The sequence below is a fragment of the Ochotona princeps genome, chromosome 16 (genome assembly GCF_030435755.1).
Source record: "Ochotona princeps isolate mOchPri1 chromosome 16, mOchPri1.hap1, whole genome shotgun sequence".
NCBI lineage: Eukaryota > Metazoa > Chordata > Mammalia > Lagomorpha > Ochotonidae > Ochotona > Ochotona princeps.
Window position 1 is genome coordinate 14204999 of NC_080847.1, and position 22547 is coordinate 14227545.

At 43.6% G+C, this 22547-nt stretch overlaps 1 protein-coding gene and 1 pseudogene across 2 annotated transcripts in view; one reads left to right on the forward strand and one right to left on the reverse strand.

Moving 5' to 3' along the window:
* NFATC3 (nuclear factor of activated T cells 3) overlaps positions 1-22547 on the reverse strand; it is a 114330-nt gene that overhangs the window by 74897 nt on the left and 16886 nt on the right. For both annotated transcript variants that reach the window (XM_058674782.1, XM_058674783.1), the window contains exon 2: positions 776-1892. In XM_058674782.1, the coding sequence (XP_058530765.1) occupies positions 776-1892 (1117 nt within the window). The remainder of the gene's footprint in view (positions 1-775; positions 1893-22547) is intronic.
* On the forward strand, positions 13265-13659 carry LOC105941760 (large ribosomal subunit protein eL42-like; annotated as a pseudogene).

The following is a 22547-nucleotide window of genomic DNA, read 5'->3' on the forward strand; positions in this document are numbered from 1 at the left end:
GCATTGGGCCGTCCTCGACTGCTTTCCCAGGCCACAAGCAGGGAGCTGGATGGGAAGTGGAGCAGCCGGGATTAGAACCGGCGCCCAAATGGAATCCCGGGGCTTTCAAGGCGAGGACTTTTAGCCGCTAGGCCACGCCGCCGGGCCCATATTTTGACTTCTTTAAAAGTTGTAAAAGCCAACGCTGTGGGACAGTGAGTTAACCTGCTTTTAATTCCAGCACTTCTTCTCTGCTCCACTTCTAATGCAGCTTCCAGCTAATATGGCTGGGAAAGCAGCACATCATGGCCCAAGTACTTGGATTTCTGTCATCTATGTTGGAGAACCAGATGGAGCTCCTGACTTCTGCATATGGACTAGCCTAGCCTAGCCCTGGCTGCTGTGGGCATATGGGGAGTAAGCCAGCAGATCAAAGATATTTGTTCACCACCACCAACATGCCCACTCTGCCTTTTGAATAAATGTCTTCAAAAGAATAATAAGCCTATCTCAATTGGTTTTATCTGTACATTAATACTCTAACTCACCTTTTATAGTAAAATTTTCTAGGCAAGAAAATTCCTTCTAGGACATTTTAAATTTACTTTTCATCTACAACTCATTATCTTTACCTATAATCAGTGTTAGCCCCCCCTAAATACACTTTGAAGACTCAAAGAAAAACACAAATAAGCTTTTTGTTCAGCAGACATTCAAAAAAAAAAGAGGTGAAATTATCAGGCTACCAATGATTCATAATCATGAAAAATGACAAGCAGACATTTCTAAAACTCACCGAAATATAGGGGTATGGCCAGGCTTTGGTTTGCTCCAAGTAAAGTGTGAGGGAACTGAAAGAAATTGGTCACCAGATGAATCTTTCTTTAAATGATACTGAGATCCAAGGCCATCCTCTAGGGTGGTCTCCCGTGATGGTGATGAATTCCCCTGATCGTCTGCACAGAGCTCTAATGTTCCTGGGAGTACAGCAGCTTGATCTTCCGAAGTTTTCCTTGTTTTCAGAGGGATATCAGTCTCTACATAGTACTGAAATGGAAAAAGTGCTGCACCAAGGCCTGATCCACTGTGTACATTAAGCCAGGTGTCTTCTGTTACACTTCCCCTGGGGGAGTGGCCAGGAGAAGGAACAGGTGAGTGCTGAGGTGAAAGGGAACCAGCATAACAAACTTCAGCACTGGAGTGCCTCCGCTTCCCACAGGGGGAAGTGGGTCTGGAGGAGGGTCCTGAGGCTGGCCTGGGGCTCAGCCAATTCTCATCAGTGACACTGGATCTAGGAGAGTGGCAAGGAGACTGCCTGGGTGACAAGGAGTTTCCGAGTCCATACTGTTGATTCCAGGACTCTTCTCCAGGGCAGGCTCCTGGAGAAGTCAAAGGGGATCCAAGAGTAAATCGGGCAGCAGCTTCATTCAACTCTGAGTCCACGTCATCATAAATGTGTGAAAGAGATTCACAAGAGGATGCATCTGAGAACCAGCTCCTAGAAGAGATACTGCTGGCAGGACTAGGACTAAGGGAAGATTCTCGGTAGGATGGCTCAAGAGGAAGATAGAGATGATCTCTAGAAGGCCTTTCCAAATATTCCCTTTCGGGGTCATTTATATGTAAGTCATCTTCATGTGGATTTGTTTCTTGATGACAGTTAGGGGAAATAGATGTAATTTGAATACTTGGGCACTCGAAAGGCTTGGGACCACCTAATGGGCTATATTTAGATTCAGAAATATTACAAGTTTCCTCATAGTTTTTGTGACTTTGGAGCTGAAACGATGATGACAAAACAGAAGAGTGAGACGGTAATCCATGATGTGGTAAGCAAAGTGGTGAATTTAAAGTAGATGGAGGTGGATCTACATTGAAGATGTAAATGGATGCACAATCATCTGGCTCAAGATCTACAGGGGGGAAAGCAAAAAAACAAAAAAAATCAGTAAGAAATTAGAATATTTCAACATAAAATTGCTAAATGAGAAAGTAAATAATCTTTGGAGAGAAAAAAGCACACAAAAACATTACCTGCACTACAGTTTGTGTTTTTGCAAATATTTTTAATTATTTCTATAGATATATATATATTATACATTAACATGTAATTCTATTTTTTATTTTCACATTTTCTAAAACAAAAATTAAAAATCACATTTTTTTAAAAAAACATGTTCATAAAAGAAACAATCTTGGGCCCGGGAAGGTAGCCTAGTAGATAAAGTCCTCGCCTTACACACCGGGATCCCATATGGGCACCAGTGCTAATCCTGGCATCCCTGCTTCCCATCCAGCTCCCTGCTCGTGGCCTGGGAAAGCAGTCGAGGACGGCCCAAATTCTTGGGACCCTGAACCTGCGTGGGAGACCAGGAAGAAACTCCTGGGTCCTGGCTTCGGACTGGCACAGTGCCAGCCGTTGTGGTCACTTGGGGAGTGAATTATTGAACAGAAGATCGTCCTGTCTCTCCTCTATATATCTGACTTTCAAATAAAAATAAATAAAATCTTTTTTAAAACTCTTTTCCATAATTCTAAAGACAACTTAAAAATTACAATCATGGGGCCCGGCGACGTGGCCTAGCGGCTAAAGTCCTCGCCTTGAAAGCCCCGGGATCCCATATGGGCGCCGGTTCTAATCCCGGAAGCTCCACTTCCCATCCAGCTCCCCGCTTGTGGCCTGGGAAAGCAGTCGAGGACAACCCAATGCATTGGGACACTGCACCCGCGTGGGAGACCCAGAAGAGGTTCCAGGTTCCCGGCTTCGGATCGGCGCGCACCGGCCCGTTGCAGCTCACTTGGGGAGTGAATCATCGGACGGAAGATCTTCCTCTCTGTCTCTCCTCCTCTGTGTATATCTGGCTGTAATAAAAATGAATAAATCTTTAAAAAAAAAAATTACAATCATGCAAAGTTAGCCACACTTGCAATTTTCAGATTTAAAACAGAATAAAAGATATGAGGGTACTTCAAAAAGTTTGTAGAAATGCTAACGGAAAGAATCCAGATATCAAAAATATTTTGCAAAAAAATTAATCTTTGAATTCCATTTTCCATATGCTTTAAAAACAAAACAACAACAAAAAATGTATTTCACATCAGGCAGATTTACGACAGAAGGAGACAGAAGGATCTTCTATCCATTGCTTCACTCCCCAAATGGCTGCCACGGCCAGAGCTGAGCCAATTCAAAGCCAGGAGCTTCTTCCAGGTCTCCCACATGCGTTCAGGGTCCCAAGGCTTTGGGGCAACTTCCACCACTTTCTCAGGCCACAAGCAGAGAGTTGGATGTGAGGTGAAACAACCAGGACATGAACCAGACCCATATGGGCAACCAGTGCCATATGGGATGCCAGTGCCTGTTGAGCCAAAGCACTGCCTGCCTTGCCTTTTTTTTTTTTTTTAATGCATGTGCTTTATGGAGTACCTTTGTATTTTAGTTATTATGTTTGCATATGAGGTTTATCAATGAGGAGAATCCAGTTCAGGAGATCTACAGAGACCTAGTCGACCTCTGCCACTGTGAGCTCTCAGTGACAGCCTCTATAGGCCTCAGTTTCCTTAGATTTCTCTTTTAGGGGAATATTTACGATAAATCCTCATAGTTCTTTTCTCTGCAATCATGTCATGAAGAATTTCTATTTTTGCTTACAGCCAACCAGGTTACAAAATCCATATAATACAACTGGACCCTTTTCCTCAGCAAACAATCCACCAGAGCTCTCAGCTTGTAACTGATTACTACATTAATTACTGTAAAGATAAAACTTTAAAAATTCATCCCGGTGTAATATTTAACAATAAACACATCATACCAGGTTACTTACTAGGAGTTTGGGCAGCAAAAGGAGTATTCTGTAATTCCTTTTTCATGATAGAGTGATTATTAACAGTTTTCACAAAGGCAGAAAAGTACTAAGTCCTACAAGATGCTGGCTGAATACTTTCAGTTATTATAAGGAGATCATCATTGTGAGATCAAAGACAAAACCATTCATAGATACAACCAAAAAAAACTTTTTCTTTTTGAAATATTTATTTGAAACAGTTACAGAGAGAAAGGGGCAGAGAGAGGAGAGATTGATGTACCATCTACAGAATCAATCCCTATATGGCTGCAGTAACCAGGGGCACCATCCAGGTCTCCCAGATGAGTGGCAGGAGCTCAAACAGCTGTGCCATCTTCAGCTGTGTTTCCCTGGCCACTAGCAGGATCACTAGTGGAAAAGCCGGGACATGAACTGGCTAGCAAGAAAGGCAGCACTTACACTACAATGCAGGCCCCAGAAGTACAAACCTTTAACTTAGCCTCTATTCAAAGGTGTTAAAGCCAACTAATTGCTTCATCACATCAGTATTTCTAGAAAACAATGCAAAGCTCTTTAGGTTTTTGTATTACTGTCATTAGCCAAATTTTTTTTTAAAGATTTATTCATTTTATTACAGCCAGATATACACAGAGGAGGAGAGACAGAGAGGAAGATCTTCCGTCCGATGATTCACTCCCCAAGTGAGCCGCAACGGGCCGGTGCGCGCCGATCCGAAGCCGGGAACCTGGAACCTCTTCCAGGTCTCCCACGCGGGTGCAGTGTCCCAATGCATTGGGCCGTCCTCGACTGCTTTCCCAGGCCACAAGCAGGGAGCTGGATGAGAAGTGGAGCAGCCGGGATTAGAACCAGCGCCCATATGGGATCCTGGGGCTTTCAAGGCAAGGACTTTTAGCCGCTAGGCCACGCCGCCGGGCCCATTAGCCAACTTTTTATCTTATTTTTTAAAAATGTATTTCTTTTTCTTGGAAAGCTGGACACAGAGAGAGGGAAGGAAAGACAGATTTTGCATCTGTCCGCTGGTTCACTCCACAGGTGGAAGCAGCTGAGCAAATCCTAAGCCAGGAGCCTGGAGTCTTTCCCTGGTGTCTGACCTGGAGGAGGTTCCTGACTGGCTTCAGATCGGTTCAACTCTGGCCATTGCAACCACTTGTGGAGTGAACCATCAGATGGAAGATCTTTGTCTCTCCTTCTCTCTGTAAATCTGCATTTCCAATAAAAATAAATAAATCTTGAGCCACCCCAGACTGCTATCCCAGGGCAAAGCATGGAGCTAGATGACACGAATTGGCGCCCATGTGGGATCCCAGACGTGCAAGATTTAACCACTAGGCTACAGCACTGAGTCCTATCTCAATTTGTTAAAAACTACTTTTCATCTATTTGAAAAGCAGAAGAGAGAGAGAGAGAGAGAGAGAAACAAGAAAGATATGCTATCTGCTTGTTCACTCCTAAATGGCTACAAGTAAGACTGAACCAGGCTGACCCCAGGAGCTAGGAATTCCCTCCAGGGCTCCCACACAGGTGGAACTATCCCTAACATCTTTACCCACTGCCTCCCAGGCTGCATTAGTAGGAAGCTGCATCAAAAGTATAGACACATAATATCACAAGCAGCAGCTTAATCCTAGTGCCACAACACCTGCCCAGCATCTTTTAACTCTTTGTTAAGTCTTAGACTTAAGATTTATTTTATTGGGCTCGGCGGCGTGGCCTAGCGGCTAAAGTCCTCGCCTTGAAAGCCCCAGGATCCCATATGGGCGCCGGTTCTAATCCTGGCAGCTCCACTTCCCATCCAGCTCCCTGCTTGTGGCCTGGGAAAGCAGTCGAGGACGGCCCAATGCATTGGGACACTGCACCCGCGTGGGAGACCTGGAAGAGGTTCCAGGTTCCCGGCTTCGGATCGGCGCGCACCGGCCCGTTGCGGCTCACTTGGGGAGTGAATCATCGGACGGAAGATCTTCCTCTCTGTCTCTCCTCCTCTGTGTATATCTGGCTGTAATAAAATGAATAAATCTTTTAAAAAAAAGATTTATTTTATTTATTTGAAAGGCAAAGTTACAGAAAGCAAGGAATATGGTGAGAGGGGCAGAGAAAGTGAGCAGAGGGAGCAGGAATCTTCAATCTGTTGGTTCTCTCCAGGCCAAATCCTAGAACCAGGAGCTTCATTCAGGTCATTTGTGAGTGCAGGGGTTGAAGTACTTGGGTCATGCTCCATTGCCTTCTCAGGCACATTATCAGGGTGCTAGACTGGCAGCCAGGACTTGAACTCGCACTAATATGTGTGGCAGTTGCTGCAAAAGTGGCAGCCTAACCTGCTACACACACATCAACCCTGTGTAGACTTGTAATCTGTAAACATATTCACTGAAGGGTTTTCACATGCATGCAAACAACAAAAAACCCTAGCGTTAAGCCCTGGCTCTACTATTCCACGGACGTTTAAACTCAGACAAGTTATTTAATCTGTTTGAATATTTTCTGGTTATAACTAACAGGATTATCTCAAACACACATGACCATATTAAGACAGGCAACTCAACACAGTAACTAACACAAATATTTAGCAAGAATACATGTTAATTCCCTTTTCAAAACTCTTTTAAAATTTAAGATGGGGATCAACCGCAATGGCTCAATTGGCTAATCCTTTGCCTTGCAAACACCGGGAATCCGTATGAACTTCCAGCTGCTCCACTTCCCACCAAGCTCCCTGCTCGTGGCCTGGGAAAGCAGTAGAGGATGGCGCAAAGACTGCATCTGTGTGGGAAGACTGAAAGAAACTCCTGGCTCCTGGCTTAGCATCAGCTCACTCTGGCTATAGTGGCCACTTGAGAATGAACCAGCAGGTGGAAGATCTTTCCGTCTCGCTTTCTCTATAAATCTCTTTCCAATCAAAAATAAATCTTTAAAAAATGTTAAGATGGCTATCTTATTAAAACAAAAACCTACTTGCTAACTTAGGAGAAACCTAATTGGAACTTAGAGAAGAAAACCTGTATGTATCTAAGACAACTACTTAAAATAAGCAAACAAGAAAAAAAAAAAAAGGAAGGATCTGAGAGAAAATGGAGACTGCTAAAGAAATGATAATCCTTTTGGGTCTAATGATTGAGTCAGAATACAATTAAAGTTTTAGGACTGATTGTGATCATGGTTGAATTTTTCTTCAAAACTTCCAAAAATCTAATTAATGAAGTTAAATAATAAATAATTAAAAAAGAAAGAAAGAAAGAAAGAAGCAGAGAGCCCAGTGAAGTAGCCTAGAAAAAAAAAAAAAACTTCCAAAAATCACCAAATTGTACACTTTAAATGGGTGGACTGCATGCTATGCAAATTGTTATTCAACTGCTAAAAATACATAATAACTAGAAGATATAATAGAAAAAATAACAACTGACAATAGTAATGCAGATCAAATTTATTAAGAAACAAATATTCATGGAAGTAAAATTTTAAAACACATAGAAAAGCAATGCAAACATAGTTAAATGAGAAAGAACAAAAACAACAAAGACAAGATCTTCCAGAAACTGAAATATACTGTGGAGTGGATGTTTTGCAGTGCTCAAGATGTTGCTTCAGATGCCCTCATCCCACATCGGAGTGAAGAACCTGAGTCCAGCCCAGCCCTGATCTGAGATACCTGCTGCAGCACAGTGTGGGAGGCGGCAGCGGATGACTCAGGCAGTTCAGAATCTGCCACCTACATGGCAGACCTAAACTAAGCTCCAGATCCTGGCTTCAGCCCAGTCCATCCTCACAGGCTGGAGGCATTTTAGAACTGAACTAGCAAATGGGAGTCTTTCTCTCTGCATTTCAAATAAATTAATAAAAATGCAAAAATAAAAACCACCACCCCACACCATATTGTAAAAACCCCAAATAACCCAAATAACCCAAATAACCTGACCCTGTGGGTCAGTCTGGGGACAAACCAGTCTGGGCCAGCTCATAACACATTGGCAGATCTGAGAACCAAGACAGGGAGGAGGAGCCAGATCCGGCCTCAACACCAACCAGTTCACATTAGGGCCAGGACAACCATTAGGGTGGGCTGAGACAGGCTGCAGTACCCACCAGCAGGAACTAGAACAGGGGCAGGCTAGACCAGGCCAGGTTGTGCAATAAGATTGTAGATGCTGAGGTCAGGCAAGTCATGCCAGCCTGGGCTGAGTGGGGGCCAGGTTCATGAGTCCCAGGGACAGTGGCTGAGGTCCTAGGGCCCATCTGGTGGCGGGGCCAGGTTCGTGAGCCCAGGGACGTGGGATCTGGTAGGGCTTGGGTCATCTGGCCCAGGTCTTGGGGTCCACCTTCTAGGTGGGTGTCAGTTTCATGAGCCCCAGGGGTAGGGGATCTGGCAGGACTTGGGTTGCCTGGCCTGGGCCCTGGGGCCTGCCTGTCAGGTGGGTGTTGGCTTGGTGAGCCCCAAGGGTGGGAAATTTGGCAGGGCTCAGGTTGCTTGTCCCTTTGTCCTGGGGCTTGCCTGCAAGATAGGTGCCAAGTCTACGAGCCCCAGAGGTTGGGAACCCAGTGGGACTTGGGTTGCCTGGCCCAGGTCCTTGGGCTCATCTACAAGAATATGTCCTACTTAGTGAAAAAGGCAGAGCAGTGAACACAGGGCCTGTTGTAAAAGAATATGGCAGTTGATTTGGTGTCACAGCAGGAGAAGAACTGAACAAACTGGACAACTGCCCCAGTCAAACGATGACAGCAAAAAATCTTGGTGAACAGAGACTTGAGGTTTACAGTATCAGCCAATGGACACTGGGAGAGTGACATCATCCTTGGATGTATCGGTGAAATCACCAGCATTTCAGAACTATCCAAACCACTGGGGCAGAACCCTCGAAATATGTACACATTGAGACTCTGGGTTGATATGAGGTGGTGGTTGGTCCCTCATCCCTGGGTACTGGGACGTCTGGAAAGTCTTGTGCGGCTTCCCCCTTTGTCTACTCCCTTCCCCCAGAAACAAGAAGAAATAGCAAAATTAGAATGAATTTTAGCAAAATTTAAAATGAATTCAACCAATTTTCCCTAAACCTCGATCCTTCCCACCCTGATCAACCATGTAATCATTATAAGTAATAAAATTAATAAAAAATAATAATAATAAAAAAAAAAACTAAGAGAGCCACAGACAGCTGAACCAATGGATTTGTAGAATGTACATAAACAAACAGATCAGGACCCTGGGGCGGTGGCCTGGTGGCTAAAGTCTTCACAATGAAAGCGCCGAGATCCCATGTGGGCACAAGTTCTAATCTCGGCAGCTCCACTTCCCATCGAGTTCCTTGCTTGTGGCCTGGGAAAGCAGTCAAGGATGGTCCAAAGCCATGGAACCCCTTACCCACGTGCGAGACCCAGAAGAGCTCCTGGCTTTGGATCGGCACAGCAGCGGCCTTTACAGTTACTTCGGGAGTGAATCACCGGACGGAAGATCTTCCTCTTCTGTCTCTCTTCCTCTCTCTATATATCAGACTTCCCAATAAAAATAAAATAAATCTTCAAAAAAAAAAAAGATCAGGTATATATAGGAATTTGATAGATCAATAAAGGTGGCATCTCAACAGGTATGAGTAGACATTTGTCACAGCACTTGAGATGCCTCCAACTGCACCTTCCTGTTAATGCGCATGTGGGGAGGCAGCAGGTAATAACTCAGGTAACTGGGTCTCTGTCAGCTACAGGATAAAACCCAATCGAGTTCCTGAATCCTGGCTTTCACTCGGCCCAACCCAGGTCCATGGGCTTCTAAGAGTACCCCAAAGGATGAAAGATATTGTTCTGTGCTTGCCTTTGTAACAAAACGAGTGTTCAAAATATTTTAAATGGTGCTCGTGAGGTGGCTCAACAAACTAATCCTTTGCCTGTGGCACCAGCATATCATATGGGCACCAGTATTGTCCCTGGTAGCTCCACATTCAATCCAGCTCCTTGCTTATAACCTGGGAAAATAGCAAAGATGGCTCAAGTACTTGGGCCCCTACACCCAGAAGAAGCTCCTGGCTTCAGACTGGCTCAGTTCTGGCCATTGTGGTCATTTGGGGAATGATCCAGGGAGTGTAAGATATTTGTCTCTTCCTTTTCTCTGTAAATCTGCCTTTCAAATTAAAAAAAAACTCTTTAAAAAAAAGCTTTTAATGCATAATTTTTTAAAAAATGGGCCCGGAGTGGTAGTCTGGTGGCTGAAGTCCTTGCCTTGCATGTCCTGGGACTTCATATGGGTTCATGTCAGGAACTTCTTTCCAGGTCTCCCACGTGGGTACAGGTTACCAAGGCTTTCCAAGGCCACAAGCAGAGAGCTGGATGCAAACTAGCTAGCGCCCATATGGGATCCCAGTGTGTGCAAGGCAAGGACTTTAGCCACTAGGTTATTGTGTTGGACCCACTTGGAGCATTCTTCACATTGGGTTTTCTAAGATGATGTCAGGTAGACATTTCCCATCCCTGGGTGCTGATGTGGTTTGGGAACTGGGAGTGGCCTCTCCCCTTCCCTCCCTCCCCAGTTCCCCAAGACACAGGAAAAAGAGAATACTGGAGACATTTGTCCTGTCCAATCTCCCCAGCCTTCAGCCCTTCCCATCCTAGTCAGTAGTCCTCATAAACTTGCATCCTTGTCAACTATGTAAACAACATCAAAAATAAAATAAAAATTTAGAAATAGCAATAAGTAAAATGTAACAGAAAAGCACTTTCATTTGAGAATGTACATGAGGGTCTGGCACGATACCCTAGTGGCTAAAGCCCTTGCCTTGAACGTGCTGGGATCCCACCGCTTCTAATCCCAGTGACCCTGCTTCTCATCCAGCTCCCTGCCTGTGGCCTGGGAAAGCAGTCAAGGACAGCCCAAAGCCTTGGTACCCTGAACCAACGTGGGAGACTCGAAAGAGCTCCTAGCTCCTGGCTCCTGGCTTCGGATCAGTTCAGCTCTAGCCGTTGCAGCTGTTGGGGGCTGTCTCTGTCTCTCTTCCTCTCTGTGTGTCTGACTTTACAATAAAAATAAACAAATCTTTTTTAAAAAGTACTTGATAATTTAGCAAAAATTGTTAATAAACAACAAACATATCAACCCTTTATGTTAAAAAAAGCACAGAAAGCCATCCCTAAAGGCTTTCTAATATATGAGCATTTCACTATGTTAAATAGCCTTAGCACAGATTTTCAACTCCAGAATTCACAAATCCACAGGGCTTCAAAAAGTTGATAATTTCAAGATTTATTGACTATGTTCCTGCAGCCACCAGAGGGCCCCAGGCAAGCACACAGTAACTGAAATAACAGATTCCCTACACATTTCTTTTCTAACAGTCTGAAGCACAGATTTGCAAAATATAGCCTACAATCCAAATCTGGCCTACCACCTGTTTTCTACAGCCTGTAAGAACTGTTTTTACTCGACTGACATATGAGAGAGAAAAACAGTTCACATTCACTGGCTCTACCAAATGTCCATGATAAGCAAGACTGTGGGCTGAGGACAAGGCAGAGAGGCAAAAATCTGATGCAGGCCTCCCACATGGGTAACAGAAATTCAACCACTTGAGACATCACTGCTGCCTCCCAGGGTCTACATCAGCAGGATGCTAGGGTAAGAGCCATAGAGGTGGCCAATGAAACCAGAGCAGGGCATCTGAATCAACATCTTGTAAGCTATGTTCAACAAGACCATGATATAAGAGATATGACACAAATTCAGATACTCATAAAGTCTTTTTTAAAAAAGATTTATTTATTTTTATTGCAAAGTCAGATATACAGCGAGGAGGAGCGATAGAGAGAAAGATCTTCCATCCAATGGTTCACTTCCCAAGTGACCACAATGGCCACATATGAAAATGAATAAATGTATAACAACAAATCATACAATCTAGAAGAAACAGGAAGACCCCCAGAACCCCCAGAAACAAATCACAAAAACTATATCAAAAGAAAAGAATTGATTTGAGCCTGGCACAATAGCCTAGTGGCTAAAGTCCTGGTCTTGCACTTGCTGGGATCCCAGATGGGCACTAGTTAGTATTCCTGGCAGCTCCACTTCCCATCCAGCTCCCTGCTTGTGGTCTAGGAAAGCAGTCGAGGACGGCCCAAAGCCTTGGGACCCTGCACCAACATTGGAAACCCAGAAGACGCTCCTGGCTCCTGGCTTCAGATTGGCTCATCTCCAGCCGTTGCGGTTATTTAGGGAGAGAACCAGTTGATGGAAGATCTTTCTGTCTCTCCTCTCTGTAAATCTGACTTTGTAATAAAAAATAAATAAATCTTTAAAAAGAAAAAGAACAGATAATAATCAATTCAATAGTCAAAATCTCCCCCACAAAAAAAAAAGTTCAGGATCAGATGGCTTCACTGGCAAATGCTACCAAGTATTTAAGAGAATAATTAGTGGTAATCCTTCTCAAACTCTTAAAAAATACACAGGAGGAAAATAACACTGCTCTTTTTTAAAAGATTTATTTATTTTTATTACAAAGTCAGATGTACAGAGAGGAGGAGAGAAAGAGAGGAAGATCTTCCATTCGATGATTCACTCCCCAAGTGAGCCGCAACGGCTGGTGCTGGCGCAGATATGAAAACAGGAACCAGGAACCTCTTCCGGGTCTCCCAGGCAGGTGCAGGGTCCCAGAGCTTTGGGCCGTCCTCAACTGCTTTCCCAGGCCACAAGCAGGAAGCTGGATGGGAAGTGGAGCTGCCAGGATTAGAACCGGCACCCATATGGGATCCCGGGGTGTTCAAGGTGAGGACTTTAGCCGCTAGGCCATGCCGCTGGGCCCAACACTGCTTTTTTTTGTTTTTTTAAAGATCTATTTAATTATACTGGAAAGGTTGATTTACACAAAGGAGACAGAAAGATCTTCCATCCACTGGTTCACTGCCCAAGTGGTCACAAAGACCAAAGCTAAGATAATCTGAAGCCAGTAGCAAGGAGCTGTTTCTGGGGTCTCAGCTACAAGGTATGAAGACCCTGAGCCATCCTGCTGTTTTCCTAGGCCACAAATAGGGAGCCAGATGAGAGGTGGAATGGTTGGGACATGAACTGGCATCCACAGGGGATGCCATCATTTGGAGATGGAGGATTAGCCATTTAAACTATTTCACCAGCCCCAAAACCTTTTTAAAAAAGCTTTTATTTATTAGAAAGACAGAGCCCAGAACTCCACGCAGGTTTCCTATTGGGTGACAGGAAGCCATCACCACTGCCTTGCATCACCAGGAAGCAGGAAGCAGGAGTGCAGTGTGAACTTGATGCAGACATCCTGCTACCAGACGTGGGTGTCCTAAACGGTGCTTTAATTGCTACACCAAACACCCACCTTGGAACATTTCTTAACACATTCTATGAGCCCAGCTTTTCTCTGGTACCAAAACAAGACAAAAATACCACACACACAAAAACAAACTATACCAATAACACTAAAGAACAGATTCGTAAAAGTTCTCAACAAAGCTTTTCATGCCGGTATAGTTCTGCAAACATGGTGAACGTTCCTAAAACACAGCGGACCTTCTGCAAGAAGTGTGGCAAGCACCAGCCCCACAAAGTAACACAGTATAAAAAGGACAAAGACTCCCTCTAGGCCCAGGGAAAACAGTGATATGATAGGAAGCAGAGTGGCTATGGTGGGCAGACTAAGCCTATCTTCCAGAAAAAGGCTACAACTACAAGGAAGACTGTGCTGAGGCTTGAGTGTGTAGAGCCCAACTGCAGATCCAAGAGAATGCTGGCTATTAAGAGATGTAAACATTTTGAACTGGGAGGACATAAGAAGAGAAAGGGCCAAGTGATCCAGTTCTAATCTTCATTCTCAGCTTTGTTATGAATTGAATAAAGTCTTAAGATTATTGTTCACTTAATTTGTTTCTGTTTTGGGGAGATGGGAGGAAATAAACTGGAGCCATCAATAAAAAAAAGTTCTCAACAAAAACAATCCAACCAAATCCAACAGTGCACGCTAAAATGCAGGGTAATTGAAAAAATTAAGATCAACTCATGTGAAAAGTCACACTAACAGAATGAAGAGGGAAAATATGACCATTTCAAAGGACAAAAAAAGCAGAATTCAGAATTCAATATCTTTTTCATGATTTAAAAAAAACAACAGGGCCCAGCAGCGTGGCCTAGCTGCTTAAGTCCTCACCTTGAACACTCCGGGATCCCATATGGGCGCTGGTTCTAATCCTGGCAGCTCCACTTCCCGTCCAGCTCCCTGCTTGTGGCCTGGGAGGGCAGTTGAGGACGGCCCAATGCATTGGGACCCTGCACCCGCGTGGGAGATCCGGAAGAGGTTCCTGGTTCCCGGCTTCGGATCGGCGCGCACCGGCCCGTTGCGGTTCACTTGGGGAGTGAATCATCGGAAGGAAGATCTTTCTCTCTGTCTCTCCTCCTCTCTCTGTATATCTGACTTTGTAATAAAAATAAATCTTTAAAAAAAAAAAAACAAACAAAACCTGAAGACAACTAGAAAGAGAAGGGAACTTCCTTAACATGATGAAGGGTATACATGAAACACCGTCACATGACATCAAACTTTAAAAAAAAAGTGCTCTCCCATGAATACGACAACAATGTTTGCTCTAACATGGCTATTCACCGCAATACGAGAAGTCTTAGAACAATTAAGCAATAAAAAAAAGAAACAAAAAGTGCCCAAATGGGAAAGGAAAAAGTCAAACTCTGGAGAGGCGTTGTGGAGCAGTGATTTGAGCAGACTCATGTGACCTTTGCACCCCATATTGGAGGGCTGGTTCAAGTTGTAACTGCTCTGCTTCCTTTCAGCTCCCTGCTAATGTTCCGGGAAGAAAGACCCACCAAAGACCCAACTGGAGTTCCAGGCCCTAGGTCAGGCCTGGCCCAGCCCTAGCGTCTGTGGGCATATGGAGAGCAAATCACTGGATGGAAGATCGCTCTCTCTCTCTCTCTTTCGCTGTTGCTCTGCCTTTCAAGCAGCTGAAAATGTAAACAATTAAAAAAAAAGATAAACTAAAAAGTTGGTCAAGTATTGCAATGTCATGTAACCGCTGCTTGCAATACCAACATGCCATCAGTTCAAGTCCCAGTTCCTCTGCTTCTGATCCATCTCCCTGCCAATGTGAAGGAGCAACCAATGGCAGACAACCCAAGTACCTGGGTCCCTGCCATCATGTGGGAGACTTGGAAACAGCTCCAGGCTCCTGGCTTTGGCCTGGCCAAGTCCCAACCATTGTAGCCATTTGGGGAGTATATGGAAGATCTCTCTGTCTCTAACTCTGACCTTTAAATAAATACATATTTGCAGATGACATGATTCCATACACAGTAAATTGCATAGAACGGGATGTTTGCAGTCCATATCCAGACACCTCACGCACACCTTGATCTCTCTACATCTACTCCAGCTTCTTGAGGATGACATCCAGAAGGCCAAAGATGATGGTCTAAGCAAACAGGTCGCTGCAACATGGGAAGAAGACTCAGACTGAGCTTCAGATTCCTGCCTGGCTGTGTCCTGGTCCAACCCTGGCTGTTGCAGGCACTTAGAGAGTGAACTAGTGAACTGAAGATTTTTACTGACTCCAACTCTGTTTCTATGCCTTTCAAATAAACAAAAATAATTTTTTTAAAAAATGTAGATTAGGGCCCAGCGCCGTGGCCTAGCGGCTAAAGTCCTCGTCTTGAACGCCCCAGGATCCCATATGGGCGCCGGTTCTAATCCCAGCAGCTCCACTTCCCATCCAGCTCCCTTCTTGTGACCTGGGAAAGCAGTCGAGGACGGCCCAATGCTTTGGGACCCTGCATCGGATCTGGTTCCCGGCATCAGATCGGCGCGCACTGGCCCGTTGCGGCTCACTTGGGGAGTGAAACATCGAATGGAAGATCTTCCTCTCTGTCTCTCCTCCTCTCTGTATATCCGGCTTTCCAATAATAATAAAATGTTTAAAAAAAAAATGTAGATTAACTCAAAATGGATTACTGATCTAACTATAAGACCCCAAACTACAAAACTTTTAGAAATAAACCTAAGGTACAATTTCAGTGCTTCAGTCTTGTCAATGAATCTTATATTAAAAACTAAAAGCAAAAGCAACGAAAAACTAGACCAGACTGGGTAAAAATCCTAACATCCACCTTGGAAGGTAGGAGGTCATGATGTTGGTAGCTGGGTCCCTGCCACCCATTTGAAGACTCACACAGATTCCTGACTCCTGGCTTCAACCTAGTTTAGTCACAGGCTGAGTCTATCATATGGTTAAGGAACCAGCAGATGGGAGAGTTCTTTCTCTGCCTCTCAAATTAATAAAATTATTTTTAAATTAGAACAAAATTTTTAACAAGTAAAAGACATTCTACATAACAGGAAACACTATTTGCAAATCACCTGATAAGGATTCAGCATCTAGAATTAAAAAAAAAAAAACTAACAACTAAATAACAACAACAACCAAAAAACCCCAAGTAAAAATTGGACAAAGTGTGTCATGGCGGTGTGGCCTAATGGCTAAAGTCCTCCCCTTGAATGTACCGAGATCCCATATGGGCACTGATTCTAATCCCAGCAGCCCTGCTTCCCATCCAGCTCCCTGCTTGTGGCCTGGGAAAGTAGTTGAGGACAGCCCAAGCTTGGGACCCTGCACTATTTTGGGAGACCCTGCACTTACTTGGGGAGTGAATCATCGGATAGAAGATCTTCCTCTCTGTCTCTCCTCCTCTATATATATCCGCCTTTCCAATAAAAATAATAAATCTTTAAAAGAAAAGATTTTTATATTTTATTAATTTTATTGCAAAATCAGATATACAGAGAGAAGAGACAGAGAAGATCTTTTCTCGAATGATTCATTCCCCAAGTGACTGCAACGGACGGTGCTGTGCCGATCTGAAGCTAGGAGCCAGGAACCTCCTCCAGGTCTCCCATATGGGTGCAGGAACCCAAGGCTTTGGACCGTCCTCAACTGCTTTCCCAGGCCACAAGCAGGGAGCTGGATGGGAAGTGGAGCTGCCGGGATTAGAACTGGTGCCCATATGGTATCCCGGCACGTTCAGGGCGAAGACTTTAGCCGCTAGGCCACGCTGCCGGGCCCAAAATATAAAAATCTTAAAAAAAAAAAACTGGACAAAGCACATAAAACTGGACAGTACTTCAAAGCTATGTAGCTAACCAAAAAACACATGTTCAACATGCTGGTCACTAAGGAAATGCAAATCACGGATACAACAATATACCATTTTATATACTCTTAGGAAGGTTTTAATAAAATTCATTATCCAGAAAGTAAAAAATATAAAGGATGGGAAGAAATAGGAACCCTCATACTTCACTGTTGGCAATGTGAAGCGGCATAGCCACAATGGGAAAATGTCTAAGAATTTCTCAAAAGGCTTAAAGAATTAAATAGTGATTGCAACCACAAGTAGTATGTATCTACACAAAGAGAATACATATTTACATAGCAGTATTACTCTTTTCCAAAAGTAGAAACAAACCCAGTGTTCATTACTGGATAGATTAACAAGGTAACTTTGGTAAATACATACAACAGAATATTATTCAGTCATAAAAAGGAACAACGCATTTACAGATGATATAATTTCAGTGAAGCTTGAACAATAAGGGAAAAAGCCAGACACAAAAGGCCATATATTTTAAGATCCTTCATTTAAAATAAATGTATTTGAACGTCAGAGTTACAGAAACAAAGGGAGAAACTTTGAGAGAGATCTTCCATCCATTGGTTTGCTTCCAGGATGGCTGCCATAGCCAGGGCTGGGTCAGCCTGAAGCTGGGAGACAGACATGTCATCTGGGGCCTGCCAGGTGGGTGGCAGAGGCTCAAACACTTGAGTCCTATTCCAGTGCTCTTTTCAGGTCATTAGCAGGGCGAAGGATCAGAAACGGCACAGCTGGGACTGCAACTAGCACCTATACGGAATGCCAGTGTTGCAGGTGGCAACTTTAGTTGTTGTGCCACAACACTGACCCCTAGAAGAGCCTTTAAGACAAAAAATATATGTATTCATTTATTTTCATCTGAAAGGTAGATTAGCAGAGAGAAGTAAAGACAGAGATCTTCAATCTGATGCATTACTCCCCAAAAAGTTACAACAGCTAGAGCTGCGCCAGTCAAAAGCCAGGAACCAGGAGCTTCTTCTCAGTCTCCATGGTGACTCAGACTATCCTCTGCTGCCTTGCCAGGCCACAAGCAGGCAGCTGGGTGGGAAGTGGAGTGGAGCCAGGAACAGAATTGGTGCCCAAATAGGATGCTGGCATCACAGGAAGAGACTTAGCCTAATACACCACAGCACTGCCTCCTCTAAGAGCCTTTTATCTGATACATCCAGAATAGTCAAATCCATCACAACATAGAACACAGAAGTTATCTGGAGATGGGGAAAGAGAAAAATTTTGAGTGATTAATAGGTATGGGTTATTTTTATAATAGAATGATAAAAAAATTCTCAATCTGAAGAGTATATTTACACAAAACAATAAATACATTAAATATCACTTCATTTTATATTGTTAAATGGTTGACTGTAAGTTGTGTGAATTTCACTTCAGTAAAAATTTCAAAACATGGGAGTGGGTATCTGGTATTTGACATTAACAATTTAAAAAGTGGCTTGAATTCCTGCATTCCATAGCAGAGTGCCTGCCTTCCAGTTACAGCTCTGCTCCTAATTCGAGCTTCCTATTCATGTACACCAAGAGGCAGAAAACTACCATGCAAGTAGTTAGGTCTCTCCCATCCACATGGCAGACTAAGATTGAATTCCAGTTCTTGTCTTCTACCTGACCAAGACTCAGCTGTTAAGGGCATGAGGACATAAATTGGCCAAGGGTAGAGCTCTAGCCAGTCTATTTCACTTAAACGTAAAAGACTTTAAATGAAAGAAAGCTGAGTTAAGAAAGATGAGTGGAGACACAATTTTACCTGTGCCCTATGTAACTCCACCACGCGATGGTATTAAAAAAGGAGGGGGGGGGGATAAAAACAAGGCAAAAAAAAAAAAAAAAAAAAAGAAAAGACGAACCCATAGCAACAAAACTTTTTGACTAGAATGCAGAATACTGAGCTGATTTAGCACGTGAAAAAGCTAAATCAGAAGCAAGGATGGCCAAGAAAAAAAGTGATTTATAACAAACACACTTTGAAGAACTGTACTTTCAGGTCCTTTTCAAAGAGGTGAAAGCAAAACTGAAAACAAAATAGGTTAAAAATTAATGAGAAGCTAAACCCTCTCCCAATTTCCCACATCTCTTCATTCTATACTACTAGGTGACATTTCCTTCCCACACAATGCTACACATATTCTGAAGAGGGAAACCAGAAGGATAACAGAGCTGGGAAACCAAGCTAAAAACAGGATGATGAAATAGTAATCTTTCTAAAACATATACTGAAACCCTAAGTGTGTTTTCCCCTGGCTCAACAGCATAATGGGCTTATACTCTGAGAACCTCCCTTGGGAATCTAATTAGCCTAAGAGAAAAGATTTGCAGATAATAACATCAAAGGTAATCTAGCCGAAAATCCCTACAATGAGGTCTGCAGTTAGCAACTGCCACTTGTGATAAAATAGCTGCCAGTAAGATTTTAATGCCCCATTTAAAAAAACAGATAGCTGGGCCCTGCGTGGTAGCCTAGCAGCTAAAGTCCTGCCTTGCATGTGCCAGGATCCCATATAGGTGCGAGTTCTAATCCCAGCAACCCTGCTTTCCACTGCATCAGATGGAAGATCTTCCTGTCTTTCCTTCTCTCTGTATATCTGACTTTCTAATAAAAATAAAATAAATTAAAAAAATAGATAGCCACAATACCAAAATATGTAAGACAAGCATCAACATTAAAGACAGAAAAAAAAAATAAGAAAGGCTGAAGGAAGACTAAGCAACAAGATGGAAACTTCAAAATTGAAAAAACAAGATGCAGGCATTCATCTTGGTAGTTAAATCTGCATCCAACATCAGAGTACCTTGGTTCAAAACCCACCTTTGGTACCCAATTCCAGCTTCTTACTCAAGTATTCCCTGGGAGGAGCAAGGTGGGTTCCTGCCATCCTCAAGGGAGATTTGGATTGAGTCTCCAGGTCCTGGTTTGAGTTGTCCAGCCACTGTAGGCATCTGGGAAGTGAACCAGCAGATAACCACAACCGTTCATGTTCTCATTCTGTGTGTGTGTGTGTGTGTGTGTGTGTGTGTGTGTGTGTTATCTCATAACTCTGTCACTAAAAAAAATTTTTTTTTAAGATTTATTCATTTTATTACAGCCAGATATACACAGAGGAGGAGAGACAGAGAGGAAGATCTTCCATTCGATGATTCACTCCCCAAGTGAGCCGCAAAGGGCCGGTGCGCGCCGATCCGAAGCCGGGAACCTGGAACCTCTTCCAGATCTCCCACGCGGGTGCAGTGTCCCAATGCATTGGGCCGTCCTCAACTGCTTTCCCAGGCCACAAGCAGGGAGCTGGATGGGAAGTGGAGCTTCCGGGATTAGAACCGGCGCCCATATGGGATCCTGGGGCTTTCAAGGCGAGGACTTTAGCCGCTAGGCCACGCTGCCAGGCCCATTAAATAATATTTCTAAGATTTATTTATTTAGATTGAAAAGACAGTTTAACAGAGAGAAGGAAATGCAGAGAGAAAGATCTCTCTTAAAAAATGAGTTAAGAAACTGGTGTCCATGAGACCCCAGAATGTGCAAGGCAAGGATTTAACCACCGAGTCATCATGCCAGATCCCCCCCAAAAATTTTTTTTTAAGACTCACTTATTTTTATTGGAAAGGCGGATATACAGAGAGGAGAGACAGAGAGAAAGGTCTTACATCCAATGGTTCACTCCTCAATGTTTGGAGCTGAACCAATCCGAAGCCAGGAGCCTCCTCCAGGTCTCCCATGCGGGTGCAGGATCCCAAGGCTTTGGGCTGTCCTCAACTGCTTTCCCAGGCCACAAGCAGGGAGCTGGATGGGAAGTGGAGCTGCCGGGATTAGAACCGGCACCAATATGGGATTCCAGCGCATTAAAGGCAAGGACCTTAACCGCTACGCTATCACGCTGGGCCCGATCCTAAAAATTTTTAAAGTAGCTTATAAATCAAAACCTGGGTTGGATAGTGTGACACAACATATTAAGCTACCTCTATGGATCCCTTATCAGAGTGCAATTTAGAGTCCAAGTAGGACCCAGCACAATAGCCTAGTGGCTAATCACCTTGTAAGTGCTGGGATACCATATGGGTGACCAGTTTGTATCTCAATTCTCCCCTTCTCTTTCACTTCCCTATGCTTGTGACCTGCGCAAGGACGGCCTAAAGCTGCACCACATGGGAAACCTGGAAGAAGTTCCTGGCTCCTAACTTTACATCAAGTTAGCTATAGTCATTGTGGCCATTTGGGGAGTGAACCAGGCAATGGAAGATCATTGTCTCTCCTTCTCTATGTAAATCCTCCATTCCAATAAAAATAAATACTGGACCCGGCGCAGTGGTCTACCGGCTAGAGTCCTCACCTTGAACACGCCAGCATCCCATGTGGGCACCAGTTCTAATCCTAGCAGCTCCACTTCCCATCCAGCTCCCTGCCTGTGGCCTGGGAAAGCAGTAGAGGATGACCCAAAGCCTTGGGATCCTGCACCTACATGGGAGACCCAGAGGAAGTTCCTGGCTCCTGACTTCAGATCGGCGCAGCACAAGCCGTTGCAGTCACTTGGGGAGTGAATCAGTGGACGGAAGATCTTCCTCCCTGTATTTCTGCTTTTCCAATAAAAATAAAATAAATCTTAAAAAAAAAAAAAATGAATACTAAAAAAAAAGTTCAGGCTACTCTGCTTCCCTACATACCTTTCTGCTCCTGTGAGGGAGCATATGATAGCACCAAGTGTTTGGACCCCTTTCCAATAAAAATTAAAATTTAAAAAAAAAAAAAAAAAGAAAATACAGAATTGAGCTTCATGCACCTAGAGAAGTCTTTAGAAATAAATCATCTCGTAAATATATAAAATAACAAAAATAATTAACTCCTAAAATAACAATAAATGGTTCAAAGAAAAAACTAACACTATAATACAGTGCTTATCTATGAGTAACGTAGCACATAATCACGGGGCTGGCACCGTGGCTTATTGGGTAAAGTTACCACTTGTGATACCGGCATCCCATATGGATACCAGATAAAGTCCAAGTTGCTCCATTTTCAATCCAGTTCCCTATTAATGCGCCTGGGAAAGCAGTGGAGGATGGCTCAAGTCCTTGGGTTCCTGAATCCACTTAGGAGTGGGGAAAAAGTTCCTGGCTCCTGGCTTTGGACAGGCACAGCTCTGGTAAACGAAAGCGCTCTCTCTCTGTCAATCCCTCCTTCCTTCCCACTCTCTGTCAACTCTATCTTTCAAATAAATCTTGAAATGAAAAAACAAACAAGTCTAAAACAAACAAACATGTACTCATAAAAATACAAATTACACTAATCTAACCACAACTATGATACAACAATATTAGGGAATGAGAAAAATGCTTGTGTGTAGTTAGAAGCCATATTTTGCTAAAATCTCATTTTCCATAATGGGGAGGTAAACTTAAAAAATCAAGGAATACAGGTATAAGCATGTTATCTACACATCTGAAGTCAAATACCAAAAGAAACTGCTGCAAGAATTTGAAAGTAGGTACTTCCCTGGCAGAAGAAAAGGGAAAGTAAGGGCAAGAAAGTCAAGGGACTGTTTTTTTTCAAACAAGCTTGGACTGAACTATTCCTTTCTTAAACAAGG